Below are 16,885 nucleotides of genomic sequence, written 5' to 3' on the forward strand. Positions count from 1 at the left end.
AGCCCAGGTAGGGTCATTCATCATAGGAAAGCCCCGACGATATGATGACCATTTGGAGGAAGAGATGCCCGACCTAGCCGAATAGGGATTTGGGGAAAACTAGTTATCTCTAGGCATGTTGCTCTCCACCACTGAAGGGACCCGAGAAATCCAGGCGGGACCCAATGATTGTACCCCATGCATCTCAAAGAAAAGCTCGGAGTGCAGACCTGCCCGAGGGCGATGCAGCCCATTGAGTAGACGACGCAGAGTGGCGATTCCTTCGCCAGATTCGTAAGAAGGTTGAGTTTGGCTAGATTCCGCAGTCATTTGAAGGAGTTCGAGAAGGGAATACTAAGGAAGATGACAAGGGCGAAAACGTAGAGAAGGGTTTCTTGTTATGAATACAGGGGATCGAGGAGTTCAACCGCAAGGGATTCGTGGGTTTTATAAAGAGCTTTTTCAATCAATATTGGCGCCTGGAATTCCAGGCTAAATATTGATTGAAGGGGGCACTGTTTGGATCAAAACTTGAACTTTAGGCTCAAGGAGGGAATTGGCCCAAAAGGAGGCCCGAAAGGGAAGATAGCCGAAGCCCAGTCAAAGCCCAGAAAGCAGGAGCAGACCTTTTTTGACTTGGTGCAGCTCATGGAGACCACTTGCTTACCTACCCAAAGGCCAAGTGGTGTAGACTGATCAGCTACACAGCCCATAAAGTACTTTATGGTGGCATTACATGTAAAATAGCTGATGAGTCATCACCCTCAAACCGCATTCAGGCAAAGCTGCTGCTACCAAAGGCCAAGTCGAGTTGTCTATATAAGAAGAAAGGAAATCCAGGATTAAGGACACTCAATCAAACAAACAAATGCAAGCACAAACTCTGCTCAAGTCAGATTTGCCTTCAAAACAAAGCTATAATCAGCCTTCATCCCTCTCGGGACAAGCCTTCATCCCTCACGGGATAACTCTCCCTTCAAACTTTTGTAATAGCTCTGCTACCCTGTTCAACCTTGTTGTAGTATCGATTCATCTTCTGTAATCTCTCTCTATCCCTCCAAAGCTCTCAGACCCTTGACAAAACTGCAAAGATAGGAACCTACAAGAGGAGCAGCCTTACTCGATAAGGTTTAACCTTGCCCGACCTTCTTTGCTTTGTTTTTGTCTTTTCAATATGTTGTATACATCCAGTTATATACAAGTTATTTCAAGCACTGTGACCATTACAAGGCTTTCTCAATACTTGAATCCGATTTGAATATATCTTAAGTGTTCAAACCAGATCCAAGTCCTAAACCCTCGGGCATGTAAATCTGATCAATGAAAAGTCCTTGGCCTCAAGGCATAAAAAAGAACTTTATGTGGACTTAACCCATCCACGACAGTCCTTGATAAATGAGAAGTCCGGAGTTACTTGGGGCGCAAGTAATCGACCTATCCTCTAGTTTTCTTTCTATTATATTATGATTTCCATAGAACGCTTGAGCATGGAATGGATTCTGATGGAAAGCCTCAAGGCCTACACCTAAGGCCCCACAAAGGCATCCATTTGGATTCATTCCGTTCTACGATCTAAAGAGTCTAAGTATAAGAATGAACTCTGATGGGAAGCCTCAAGGCCTACACCTAAGGCCCCACAAAGGCACCTATTTGGGTTCATTCTACTTCTTGGATTCGGGTAATCAGAAGTATAATAGTTAGAAAACTCCTATAATCGCAAGAACAAATATGATGTGTTCGAGCACTGGTTTAGTTATTTATGAGAAGCCTCAAGGCCTATACCTAAGGCCCCACAAAGGCACCTGTTATAACTAACACGGTTTCTTGGATACATACATATATACAACTAAAGCACGACAACCATTTTACATCTGCCATACTAAAGATGGCAGTGGCACGCCTGAGCACTTAAATGTTAACCTTGATTGTGAGCCTCAAGGCCTACACCTAAGGCCCTACAAAGGCACCTCTCAAAGTTAATGATGTCCTTCTCTTTCAGTCTTGCCCGACGAGTCTTGCCCGACGAGTCTTGCCCGACGAGTCTTGCCCGACGAGACTTGCCCGACAAAGCCCGACCGCGAAGTAGAAGCCCGACAGCTGCCCTCAACCGGCGCCAACCTCCAGGGAAGCTGTGTGCTCGTCGGCCAGGAAACTTCCCCGACGGAAATTCCTGCCACGAACACGTTTATAACCAAGTTCGCGGTCATATGTTCCTCCAAAAGTGTTAAAGGAAAGAAAATCCCATGATCTGATTGTGAGCTATTCTACCACTTGGTGATTAGTCAACTCTTGGGCTAGAGTAATTGTAGGATGTAAATACAATTAGCTTGATTGTAGATTCTGTTTACTCTAAATAGCTTATAGCTTCTATATAAATCGATCTCCATGTATCAATATTCATATCAATGAAATATACAGCTCTCCAAGGGATTGGCACTTTCGGGCAAAGATTTCTCTGGAGAAGGTTCCTTGGACCTCAGCACAGCTCCCTAAGGGATTGTCACTTTGGATGTGCAGTCGGGCTCTCGCTTGTTGATATGCTACAAGAAGATGATAAAGTTAGTTCTGAAAGGTTCCTTTGTGGGGCCTTAGGTGTAGGCCTTGAGACTCATAATCAAAACTAAGTGCTAGGCGTGCCACTGCTATCTCAACATAGTAGATGTAGAACAATTGTGTTTTAAGTCAGTTACTTGCGCCCCAAGTTACTTCAAACTTCTTGTTCTCAAAGGATTGTCGTGGATGAGTTAAGTCCACATTAAGTTCTTTTTCTTGCCTTGTAAACAAGGACTTTTAGTTCATGGTCTTATATGTTCGAATGGAGGGAGTCCAGAGCCCCTTAAGTCCTTTTAGTCCTAGATTGCTTTTAATGAAAACATATTCATTAATACTAATCAGATCCAAATGCGAATGAGACTCTTATAATAGAAAAACCAGTGAAAATGACTTGAATACATGCTGGAGAATGCATTAAGTAATAGATCTATCAACTTAGAAAACAAACAAAGAGCTTCGGCCAAGATTTCACCTTGTATGGCAATGTTGAAACTTCTTGCAGTTACTTCTCTTTGGAATTACTGGGTTTATATGCTAAAAAAGAATGGATGGTAAACAAGTTTACACAAGGGAATCAATACCACACCACTGAGGGAGATATCAGAGCTTTTAAACTAGACAAGAGATAGATTCTTAAAGAACTACCACTAAAAATGACTGACTCAGGGTTGATTTCAGCTTTTGGATGCAAATTTGGCTTGAGAGCAGAGTTTGTATGTTTGTTTGTTTGATTGGTTGAGTATCATTGTCTCTGGGGCATTTTCCTCATTTTATAGACAAATTAGCCCGACTGCTGTGACTTTGACCTTGCCCGAAAACACTTTGAGGGTAGTGAGTCATCAGTTCTTTACTTGGAATGCCACTAGAAAGTGTTATTTGACTGATAGTAGGTTAGTCTCCATCACTTGTTGCTTCAATGGTGAGAACGTGGCTTGTATTTTGGCTAAGAAGGCTTCAATTTGTCTTTGGGCTCGATGTTGGGCTTCGGGCAAGTCCTCTTTTAATTGGCACCTTTGGGCTTTCCTTCATTCAAATCCAATGTTCAAATATTAACCCAAACAGTGCCCCCTTTAATCATTGTTGAGTTTGTAAATCGAGGCGTTAATAATGATTGAATAGCTGTCGCATGCACGTACTCGGGACTTACACCATTCCAGACAGCCGTTGTTTAACAAAACCTTTGCACTAACCCATGATTTCCAACGTTAACTAATCGTTTCCTATATAATCCTCACTTAAACCCTTTGGCTAAGTACCGTAGCAATTTCAAACCTTCGAATTTTCAGAACTTCCCAGATTCCTGAGAACTCTCACAATTTGTAGAAATTTCTCTCGTTCTTCCATTTTTGCTTTTCTAATCCCAACTTTCTTCCCATTTTCTTCTCAAAATCCTCAATGGCACCCAAAGTTGTTTGCACTCAAACTTCATGCGAGACTGGTGAGGGGATTTCCACCATGCGCCGCTTGCTCAATAGCCTTTATCGCCCTCAGGCAGGCCTGCATACTGAACTTTTCTTTGAGGAGGGATGAGTGCACTCATTAGAACCTGTATGGATTTTTCCAATCCCCATTGCAGTAGAGAATAACATGCCCAAGGAGAATTGGTATACCCCTAACCCATTTCAGGCCAAGTCGGGCATTTCGTCTTCCAAATGGTCAAACCACCGTCGTGGCTTCCCACGAGCAGTTTCCAAGATATGACGATTCTTTCTCTCAGCAACCCCATTTTGTTGCGGAGTATGCGGACAGGTAGTTTGATGAATAATTCCACGATCTTGTAGAAACCGGGATAACTCAGAAGCTATGTACTCTTCACCATTGTCAGAACGCAAAACTTAAATATCAGTGAAGTACTGAGTTTTAACCATCTGTTGAAACAGACGAAACACATCACAAACCTCACTTTTATTTTTCAACATATACAACCACGTCATACGAGTGCAATCATCCACGAAAGTAACAAACCACCTAATTCTCGAAGTAGTACTAACAGGGGAAGGGCCCTACACATCAGAGTGTACTAGTGCAAATGGAGAAGATCTTCTATTCATACTTGGAGGGAATGAAGCACGATGACTTTTGGCTAAAATACATACTTCACATTCAATTCTGAATCTTCAATACCACTGAAAAAATCAGGTACTATATGTTTCAAATAACCAAACGATGCATGCCCCAAACGACGATGCAATAACAATACCTTCTGTAGATTACTATTACGTGACGAATGAACCAAATGAGCTCTTCCAGGAACCACATCATCCACATAATATAGCCCATCTCTCTTAGTGCCACGCCCAATGATCTCCTTTGTTTGAATATCCTGAAGCAAGCAAAATGAAGGATACATTACTACAACACAATCCAATTGTTTAGTGACTTGAGGTACAGACAATAAGTGATGGGACAATGACGGAACCAATAAACAATTATGTAATGGAATAGAGGGTGTAAGAGACATTGTTCTCGCTCCAACAACGGCATCAGTAGTACCATTGGCAGTTGCCACACACTTTCTATGAGAATCTTTCATGGACTGAAACAAAGTTCTATCATACATCATATGATCCGTTGCACCGAAATCTAAAATCCAACCGGTATTGGTCATTGTAATAACAACTGCACATCAGTCTCTACACACTGCACAAAACAACAAGTACGCACAATACTTATACACAACAAACTACATAATTGCAGTCGTAGACACGCTGATCCACGGACAGAAATCACTAGCACAAACTGTAGCCCACGGTACAAGAGAACAATCCACACATTGCAATCAGCAGCAAGAACCCACAAATCTTTTTTTTTCAAAAAAAGAAAATTGCAGAACTTGCAGATAGAATCTGAAATACTAGTACTAACACGCACAAGAACAAAGGCACGATACTGGACAACAATTCAAGTGCAGCTCGGCACAAGAATTATAGTCATACTCACTGCAACAAACTGGACAACAAGCCAAATTGTATACTACCCATGGGATAAAGGAAAAGGTACTTTGACAATTGGTGGAAAGAAATTGTATGCTAACAATTGTACAACAATTGTACATTGTTAAAACCACAAGCGCAACAATACCATTCACACATGGCTGCACACACAGCAACAACACACACACTGCTGCACACATAGCAATATCACACACGTATAGTGACTGATCTCTGCGAGAAGAATTGCAGAAAAAACAGTTGACTGAGCACAGCGGAAAAAAACTAGGGTTACGGCAGCCTTGGCTCTTGATACCAAATAGAATTTTACGGGATTACTTTTCTGTATTCCATAATTCTGAATAAAAGGTACATACAATTCTTGTTACAAAAGGAAACAAAATAAAGGACACAATATCCTTCGTAAAACATGACTCTAATAATTACAAAATATTTACATGCATTTTTTCCTAAATATTGACTTGTTCCAATAAAAGTCTGATTTGAAGAAAAACAGGTCGGTTCGTGAATATAGTAACAGTGGAGAAATTGGACTATCTACAGATGAAAATGAGGTTATGTATAACAAAACGAATGAACAAACGAATGATTCAATTAACTGAACGAAAGAAAACTCTACAAATTTACCGAGATAGCTATATAACTCGAATGAACTATATTGTGTTGTGATTGACTTGTTCACAAGTAAATAAAAAGCATCTTATTTTATAATAAACTAAATTTAATATCTAAACAAAAACCTAATCCTATCCAGCTTGGGCCTAAAACCCAAACAATAAAATAATTCTAAATATTAATAATTTTCAAGATCTACTTGTGGTCTTAGCAGTTTTTAGCCTTTGTAATTTTGTAACTTTTCCGGTTGCTGGATGGACACAAGTATACAGTGACACTTTATCTTACACTACCATAAGAGAAGCAGGTCAATCTCACAGCCAGAGAAAGATCATTGTTGAAATATCTCACACTGGCAGTATAAAAGAGAAAAAAAGAGTTTAAATATCCAATTTATAACAGTTTTAACTTAAATCAAAATAGGGCATAATACAGAGGTTGAGTCCAATGCATGGTACCCAACTCCTCAAATCCACTTGACTCGCAAAAAAAACTGAGCATGGTCAATGGCTAACTTATACAAAGTGCGTTGTATTTCAAACCAATAACGTAAATCTAAGTATTCTCGCAATTCTTGTGATGCATATACACATAACATGCTTTAATTCTTAGATTGTTTCCCGAGAACCCATTGCAGGAAATTTTTTATGTGTAACTTTGAGTCGAGGCACATAGTATGCTTTAATTCTTAAGTTGCTGGTGTTTATCCCAAAGAAAACGCCAGCAATTGTCATGAACTCCAAGTTTTAGTTAGTTTAAGAACCCATTGAATATTAGAGGTGGTTCTTGTTATATACCCGATCCTTGGCTGGGCTCAAAAAAGTCTCAAACTCTTCCTTTGGGATGAACGATGGACTCGGATGCTGGGTTAAGAAAGTCGCCTTCGTACTTCCTAGTCGGTAGTCCTACTGATTAATGCGTTCTTGTTCATTTTTCTTCCCTGGCCCCTCTTGAATGATTGATAACTTAGTGAAGGACACTGTCTAACATTGAAGGGAATAAATTGAGAAAAAGCGACACTTAGGTGACCCATTGCAAGACCGTCAAAGAAGAAGTCTTTCTGTTACGAATTTTATTTGTCTTCTAGATGACGACTCATTCGTTGAGTTGGAATCTTATGCTTTCATTTTGTGTGGCCTCTTTGTGGCTTTTATCATTGATTGACACATGTTTATAAACTTAATCCTTCTTAACTCGGTTGTCATAAATTTAACACATGTCAACAATGATCTAAGCCATAGAAATGCTACACACAAAATGAGTGCAGAAGATTAGAACTCTCAGAGCATATTCAATGAGAGTCCCTAAGGACTCATTTAAGAGCTTTAGAGGAATATTTGAGTCCCAAAAGAATATTGTCTACAATGGAAATTCCTTATAGTATAATCCCTAAATGTAGGGACTAAAATGAATATTGTCTACAATGAATATTTGAGTCCTTATATGTAAACCTCATACTTGAGAATTTGTTTGAGGTATGAGGTATCCAACAAGTCCCTATATATTGAGATACTTTGAGGACTTCAAATCCGGCCAATTGGAAGTCATTTGTTCCTATATTTAGGGACTATACGATTGTAGGGAATCTATTTAGGGTCTCCATTGGAGATGCTCTAAGCGTGTATCGCATTACCATTCGCTATTGAAAGGAAATCTGGGTGTGCCTTGCAAATTTACAAACAAGATGAAACGCAGGAACTTTGATGTTCCTTATTCTCTTATTTCTTGAGGAAAACTAATGAAAAGGGCTTGAAAACTTTGAGTTTTAATGATAAGGACAAAATAAAGGGTAAAGTGAATAGTACCATGATTGACTTTTTAGTGTAAAAATATGGTTTTTCGTTAAAGTGAACAGTACCGGGTGCTTTTCGTTAAAGTTCCCTATTTCTTGTGGTTTGGATTTAGGGAGACTAAAATTTTAAACTAAATGATGTGGTTGTGATAATTTAGTTACTACTGGAGTGTTGATTAACGTGCTTATTAATTATTAGTAACACATTATTTGATTTGCAAATTTGGTTTAACAATTTGGACAATTGTAAATGACTGTATTATGTTTATATAATATAAAAGGGAACTTTAACGAAAAGCTCCCGGTACTGTTCATTTTAACGAAAAACCACATATTTACACTAAAAAGTCAATCCTGGTACTATTCACTTTACCCTTTATTTTGTCTTTATCATTAAAACTCAAAGTTTTCAAACCCTTTTCATTAGTTTTCCTTTTTAATAAACATAAAGATATTGATGTTTGGCTTTCTTGGCCCACTCAAGTAAAACAATTTTTCATCCATTGATCCGTTAAGTGCTATTACAACCCCATACAACATCTTTAAAACATTTCACTTTCATACCTCATGTACTATTTTATTTCAAAATAATACCTCCGTTACATTTTCCATCAATTGATCCGTTAAGTGCTGACGTGGCTGCCACATTTGTGCCACGTGGCAATAATAATAATAATAATTTTTTTAAAAAAAAACATGAATCTTCTAACCAAAAAAAAAAAAAAAAAACTCAAACAAAACCCCATCCCCTTGCACCCCCAACCAGAACCCCAGGAAGCAACCCCACCCCCACCCACCCCCCCTCACCCCCCCCCCCACAAACGAACCATAAGCCCAGAAAAGGGAAACCCCCCCCCAACGAACCAAAAACCCAGAAAGGAAAACCCCACCCCCCTCACCCGCCCATCGACCCTCTCCACCCCTTCCGGCGACCCACCCTCCCCCCAGGACCCACCTCACCCAGAAATCCACATCCCTTCCTCCGCACCCACCCTCTTCCCTCCTCTACACACCCCCACTCTCTTCTACACACCCCTCACTCCTTAAATCCACATTCATTCCTCCCACCTCACGAACCCGGCGATGGCGGTGTAGACGAGATCTGGATATTTTTTTTTTCTATTTCTTTCTGGGTTGCAGGTAGGGGGTCAGGGGAAGAAGATGAAGATTGGGGAGAAGAGAGGGGAAGAGAATAGGGGAATGACGAACTGAAGGGTTTTTTTTTTTTTTTTTTTTCTTTTTTCTGGGTTGCAGGGGGAAGAAGATGAAGATGAAGATGGGGGAGAAGAAAGGAGGAGGAGGGGGGATAAGGTTTCTGGGTTTGGGGGTTGCAGGGAGAAGAGAGGAGGAAGACGAAGGGATAAGGTTTCAGCTCTTGAATTTTGTTTTTTTGGTTGGAAGATTCAGGTTTAAAAAAAATATTATTTTTGCCACGTGGCACACATTTGGCAGCCACGTGGAACAAATGTGGTAGCCACGTCAGCGCTTAACGGATCAATGGATGTAAAAGGTAACAGATGTATTATTTTGAAATAAAATTGTACATGAGGTATGAAAGTGAAATGTTTTAAAGATATTGTATAGGATTGTAATAGACCTTAAACTTGAGGGGCTACTATGTAATTTACCCAACAATTTTTTCTATGTGCCTGATTTCAACCACGACTTTTCTTTGGGGATGATGAACCATTAGACCTGGCAGTTTCTGACAAGACATGAAAATAACGGGTTTCAGGTCAACACGATAACTTATCAGGTCATTATCGGGTGACCCGTTAATAACGGGTTCTTAATGGGTATACACGCGGGTAACACGTTGGTAACCCGTTTCGACCCATTAAGAAAAAAATTATTTTGATAATTTTAAAGTTTAATTACTAAAAGATTTATTATAAAATACAATAGTCATATTAATATATACAATATATTTTATATTAAATATATAGTTTTCTATTATTATTCTATATAAGTTTAAAAAAAAAGTTTTAGTCATTATTTATTTCTATTATGAGAGTTCCTTATTATCATTACTAAGATAAATTTTACTTAACATGTTGTCCAAAATTAAAATAAACTAATATAGTATTTGTATAGACAAGAACTTAGAAGACATACATACAAGTATGAAAAATGTGAAAGAATATATAAACACTCGTGATTCATCATTATTCATCCACGAGTAGATAATGGTTACACTTACATTATCGTTTAGATTTTTGAAATCCTCCAAACCTTCATGAATAATGTTTTTTATTTGAGGGCAAAACTAATAAAATTAATAATAATTATTGTAGAAGTGTAAAAAATGTAAAAAAATATATACAATCACTCATAGTGACAAACTTTACAACTTTCATGAAGGGGGTCAACTTCGAAATCCAACACTATAATTCATAAACCTTAAATTTATATTTAACCGTCGATTGCCATTTATGCTTTATTCTTCTTATTGAATTTCATTTTTTAAAAACATGATCATCTGGCGGATGTAAGAAGATGAATTGTTCAGGTCTTTGATATCACGTTTTGATATTTACGGTTAACTGAAATATGAGTCAATATCATATAGTTTGTAGAAAATTTATAAACATCAAGCAATATTTTCACTAACCGTAAAACTCTGAATATAATATCAACGATCCAAACCATTCATCTTCTTGCATCCTCTAATAGATCAAGTTTTCAAAAAAGAAAATCTGAAAAAACAAAATTTGATGAGAACAATGAAGCGTAAATGTAAACAACAATCAACGGTTAAATTTTGATCTATGATTTATATGATTATAGTGGCAAATTTCAAAGTTAAGCTCTTCATGAAAGTTGTAAAGCTTGTCATTACGAGCGTTTATATATTTTTTCTATATTTTTTTACACTTCTACATTAATTAAAAAATTATTTAAGACTTTAGGTAAGTGAAAATATACTTAAAAGAAAAATGCGTTTTTATGTTTTGGATGTGACAATATGGTATCTATATACTTATTTAGTATTATGTTTTTCATTTGATTATTTGTTGGTTTAAAATATATTTTCCTTAACGGATAACAGATTGGGTCATATTACCTGTTAATATTATCGGGTCGGGTCATTTTACCCGTTTATTTTAACAGGTATTACACGACACGACCTGTTAAGATATCGGGTATGACACGAAAACGACACGAACACGGAAAACACGACACAAATGCCAGGTCTATGAACCATCATTCCCTAGGTAGAATTAGTTTTGGGGATGGACCATCCTTTTTGTCTTACTTCTCTTTTTTTTTTTTTTTTAAATCAATTTGTCTTACTTCTCTTGATTGACTTATAAATTTTTCCATAAAATTTCAATGTAGATCAAGTAAAAACTTCTACCCCAATTATATTTTTCATTGTATGTTTCATTGGAAAAGAAAACATCTTAAGACAAAAAAAGAAAAAGAAATAAGTTGTAGAATATTATGCCTCGTGAGATATATCATTATATATACAAGTGGTAGATTGCTCTGGTTGATAGCCTTCTTCTTTGACCCGCTATGTCTCGGGTTCAAACTCTCCTTATTTTGTATAGCGTAGGTTAGAATAGTATTCTCGCTTGTAATACAAGGTTTTCATCCTTATTTTTACTACTCTATTGATTAAAACCTTATTACTTTTCAATTTTTGATCAAAGTCCTTTGTATTAATAATATCATTAATTATTTCAATAATAAAATATTTTTTATTTCTAAATATATTCATTTAATATTAAAAATGTTACAATTAGTATATTTATATTTATGGCTAAATTTTTTATCATATATTTTTATTTTTAGTTTGTACTCATTTTTAATTTGCAACCCTTTTTTAATTTGTACCAATTTTCCTTTCAATTTTAATTTGTACCCATATATTAATTTCTTTTTGTGCCCATATTTTTTAAAGTTTTATTTGTATTGTACCCATATTTTTTTATTTATTTGTACCCATTTTTATTTTTGCTAAATGTACCCATTTTGAAGAATGTACCCATGTTTTGATACAATAATTTTTTGGTTATTTTTTATGAATGTACCCATGTTTACACACACACACACACAATAGTATATTTATATTTTAATATTTTTAATCCCACAAATTATGGTATTTTATTTAAAATCTCATTACTATAAACAACTATAAATTTTAATTTTTAATTTAAAAAATATAGTAACGTACATAGAAATAAATTATCAATTAATTTTAGGGACTTGGATCAAAAATTGAAAAACAACAAGGTTTCAGTAAAAAATTGTTCATAACTAGGGACCGCATCTAAATTCTCCCAAAATATAATTATAATCCCTTTGATTCCACGAGTAGTTTGTGAGGAAATATAAAGAGTAGGCCCAAGTGTGGACCTATACACTCACTAATGTGTATATATACAGCACTCTAAATTACTGATTACTCACATCCATCACGTACTTGATATCTGTGGGTAAAGTCATGAGAGTTGTTTCACTAGTCAGGTTTCTATGCATTGCGTCTATTACAGTTAGCTTATGCAAAGGAAACCTGAATGTGCCTTGCAAAGAAAATGAGAGACAAACACTTATTATGTTCAAGAAAGATCTTAATGATTCTTCAAATATGCTTTCCTCTTGGGTTGGTGAAGGCGATTGTTGCAACTGGACCGGTGTTGCCTGCGATAATTTAACCGGTCATGTCCATGAGCTCCACCTTGGTGGTAATTACAATCAAGTGACTGGTGAGAAACATGGTTTGGGTGGTAAGGTAAATCCTTCTCTGCTCAATTTAAAGCAACTCAGCTACTTGGACTTAAGCTACAATAATTTTGAAGGACTACAAATTCCTAGCTCTCTAGGTTCTCTTAAAGGTTTAAGATATCTTAACCTCTCATATGCAGGGTTCAACGGAACCATTCCTCATCAGTTGGGAAATCTTTCGAGTCTATGTTATTTGGACCTTTCTGAAAACTTGTTGATGGTCGTGAATCTCAAATGGCTCTCTGGTCTTTCTAAATTGAAACATCTTGACATGAGTCTTGTAAATCTTGTTGGAGAACAATTTAGAAACAGAAATAACATAAATACAGAACTTGAATACTTATACTTTATTACTCAAAAAATTACTTGCAATACAGAATGAAATTACACAATAAATACAGAAACTAAAATGATACTAACTTGAATGAATCAAAGGTAGAGGCTAGTGCAAAAGCTATGTCCTTCGAACAAAATTTACGTCCCACTCTTGTTCTTGTGGTTCTACAACGCTTGCTTGACCAGGATGCAACTACCTAATTCTACAACCCGCACTGGATTATAAAATTCTAGCGAATTGTTTTGTGTGTTTACTCTCTGGAAAGTTTGTACGGAAGAGAAGAAGGAAGAAAATGATGATTTCACTTGGAAACTGGGATTACAAATATATAGGTTGTTTCACACCCTTTCAAATACCTGTTCAGCGTATTTGAAAGTACACAACTCTAAGAGCCGTGTCTCTTAATCAAAACATTTTTAATTAATAAATTAATTAAAAACTTAATCCGAAATTAAAATTAATGAATTTGATTAATTTTAACTTCCAAGGCTCAAGGCCCTTGTCTTGATTAATTAATATTAATTGTATTTAGGCTATATTATACAAGCCTAATCCACATAACCATATAAGGCCCAAGCCTTCAATTCATTTCCAAATGGTCCAAATCCTAAATACTGGTATAAAGGACTGGAGATATATAAAGGCAATTTGGAACATTGAGTTTCCCGATGTGGGACACTAAAATGAACATTATTGGTTTGAAATATAACGCTCTTTGTATAAGTTGGCCATTGACCATGCTCTTTTTGTTCGCGAGTCAAGTGGATTTGAGGATTTGGGTACCATGCATTGGACTCATCCTCTGCACCAAAGCAATATATTTTTTATTAATCAAGTCTACTGCTTGTACCATACTTGACCAATCTCGAAACTACTGAGCACCGGTCAACGTTATACCGTCAAGGACCCAGAAGAGTTTCCCTCCAACCAAGAGGCCAATCACAGCGCGACACGTGTCGACATCAGAAGCCAATCATAGCACGACATGTGTCAACATCAGAAGCCAACCACAACACGGCACGTGTCAATGTCAGAATGAAACTAGAAACTCTCTTCTATAAATAGAGATCATTCTCTCACAATATTTCCTAATGTCATTTGTACTAAATCATTCACTTGTACTCACTAAAGGAGAGCTTGAACCTATGTACTTGTGTAAACCCTTCACAATTAATGAGAACTCCTCTACTCCGTGGACGTAGCCAATCTGGGTGAACCACGTACATCTTGTGTTTGCTTCCCTATCTCTATCCATTTACATACTTATCCATACTAGTGACCGGAACAATCTAGCGAAGGTCACAAACTTAACACTTTCTGTTGTACCAAAGACCTCACTGATTTTGTGCATCAACATTTGACGGCGTCTGTGGGAACGACACTTATTCCCACTTTCTTCAGCTTTGTCAAGCTGGTTTCCACCATTCGTACACTCTCTTTTGACCAGGCATCCCTCTCCAACATGGGGACCGAAGGAAGCCACAACACACAGAATGACACCCATCTTGCACCTAGTGTGAAGCAACGAAAGAAGGAAGGAAAGATGGTTGCTCTTCAAGCTAAAGTCGATGAGCTAGAAGCTCAAAACAATAAGATAGCAATGAAGAACGAGGTCCTCCAGTAGCAGTATGAGAAACTCTTTGAGACGCTCCACGAAACTATGTGTACTCAAACACGCGAGCTTGTTGCCTTTGTGGACATCAACCATCATATGGGTGCCCCCCAACACGGAAGGTCACCTTCCTTCGACATGGATATCCCTGATGAGGAGCGAGCTAATCATCAAAACATTGATCAACATGAGACTTCTCTCAACCCAGCTGCAGGAGAAGTGGAGGAAGACATCTCCTTGCAGAAGGGTTGGAAGGATCGAAAATCGTTTATTGTGACTGCCGAGACTTCTTAAAGCAACGTTAAGAGAATCCCTTCCACATATGCTCGAAGATCAATGACCCAAGGGTTTCTGAAAGACTCGGTCCCCTCCTACGACCCAGGCCAGCTGCCAATCTAGGGAAGGAACAACATGTCCTAGAGGAACATGAAGGTACATGGGACTCTGAGGTATTCTGACAGACTCGCCCTAGAAGTCAGTACGGCGAGTCCAAGGAAAAATCACACGCCCTTGCTCAAACTTTCCTACTTCCAAGAGGCGATAGAGACTTACGAAAGAAAATCCCAGTGGTACATGACTCCACTCAAGACCCCTTTGTCCTACAGCTTCTTGAGGAAGTAAACAAGTTGAAGGCCAAACGTTAAGCCGAGATACTTGACTGGAACCAACCCAGGCCTGGCCCTCTCACAAGGAAGATCCTCGACACCCCCCTTCAAGCGAAGACAAAACAAAAGCTTGGTTTACAACTCTATAATGGAATGGAGGACCCAATTAAACACCTTAACCTCTTTGAGTCCATCATGGCATATCGGATGCACACCAACGAAGAGCGATGTCTTTTCTTCCCCTCCACCCTCTCTGGCGGAGCTCTAAACTGGTATTGTCGTCTTCCACCTGAAACAGTAGACTCATTTGAGGAACTGAGGAAACTGTTTGTCTCTCAACACATCTTCCAGACCGACCGCTGCATTCTGCAGATGGCTTGTACACTATTCGCCAGAAGCCGAACGAGTCACTACGAGAGTATGCTGGTCGTTTCAGCCATGAGTATTCTCGCTGCGCTGAGGCAGATGACAAGACCGCGCTCAAGGCCTTCACGGCAGGCCTACGTGATTGTTTTTTCAAGTACATGATCAATGCCAACACTTGGAAGACTTACTCTGAGGTGATGGCACAGGCTTACAACCATGCCTCCGTCGAGGCAATGACATATCAAGGGAAACCCCCCACAATCATCCCTTATCAGCAAGTAGGGAGTGGAAGCTAGATCCAACCAAATGAGAAGACCTCGACCTTCCAAACGGCAGCGGTGCCTCCCCCTGCCTTACTTAATACTTTGCCGAGTCAACAGACATATCAATCTCAGAGTAAAAGGAAATATTTCCATCCTCACCAGTCTCATTTTAGTAAAAGGAGTAAAGGACATTATCGCGATAACCAAGGGTATCGCCATGATAATCCCTGACCCCAGGCAGTTAACACAGTAGGTCAAGCACGTGTCAGGACAACCCCTACCCCGAGGTATGAGGCATACATATCTTTGAACGCCACATGCGTGGCCATTTACCCCAGCATAGCACACTTGATACCGAAGCCAAAGCCGATGCACCCGGATTACAAGCCCACGAAGAACACGGGCACGCTTTGCTGCTACCACGAGCATAACGGCCATGACGGCGAGAAGTGTATCACCCTTCATGATCATATTGAAGCTTTGGCACATGAAGGAAAAACTGATCAATTCCTCCTTCACCCTCCAAGAGGTAACCGTAACCAACGCCAGGTAAATGTGATATATTCCATAAGTGGTGGTACACCCATATCTAAATCTTCCAACATGGCCATGAAAAATAGTGAACGAGCTTTAAGGTCTGGCCACCAAGTGTTTCACATGGAAGACATCAGGGGAGGTAAGTATGAAAAGCCTAACTGGGATCCAATATGTTTCTACCCTGAGGAAGAAAGAGGTATCATCTACCCTCACAACGACCCACTGATCGTGGAAGCTCACATAGCCAACTTTGAAGTACGACGAATCCTGGTAGATATGGGGACTTCGGTTAATATCATGTTTGCTGAAGCTTTCAGGCCACTTAATGTAGCTGAACACTTGCTCGACCGCTCGATTTCTCCTCTGATAAGCTTCTCCGGTGATATCGTGCAACCTTTGGAGAGCATACACTTACCTTTCACCATTGGTACATGCCCTTACACAGCTACCATTACCACTAACTTCCTGGTGGTTGATTGCCCAACGACATACAATGTCATATTCGGACGCACAGGCATCAATGATCTCAAGGCCATGGTATCCA

At 38.6% G+C, this 16,885-nt stretch overlaps 1 protein-coding gene across 1 annotated transcript in view; it reads right to left on the reverse strand.

The window, feature by feature from the left end:
* Nucleotides 1-4,000: 4,000 nt before the first annotated feature.
* LOC139192002 (uncharacterized) overlaps nucleotides 4,001-16,885 on the reverse strand; it is a 49,093-nt gene continuing 36,208 nt past the window's right edge. Inside the window, exons 6-7 of the mRNA XM_070813048.1 lie at nucleotides 4,733-4,855; nucleotides 4,001-4,078 (exon numbers count right to left, since the gene is read on the reverse strand). Coding sequence (XP_070669149.1) covers nucleotides 4,001-4,078; nucleotides 4,733-4,855 — 201 coding nt within the window. The remainder of the gene's footprint in view (nucleotides 4,079-4,732; nucleotides 4,856-16,885) is intronic.

This window comes from Malus domestica, chromosome 15 (assembly GCF_042453785.1).
Source record: "Malus domestica chromosome 15, GDT2T_hap1".
Classification (NCBI taxonomy): Eukaryota; Viridiplantae; Streptophyta; class Magnoliopsida; order Rosales; family Rosaceae; genus Malus; species Malus domestica.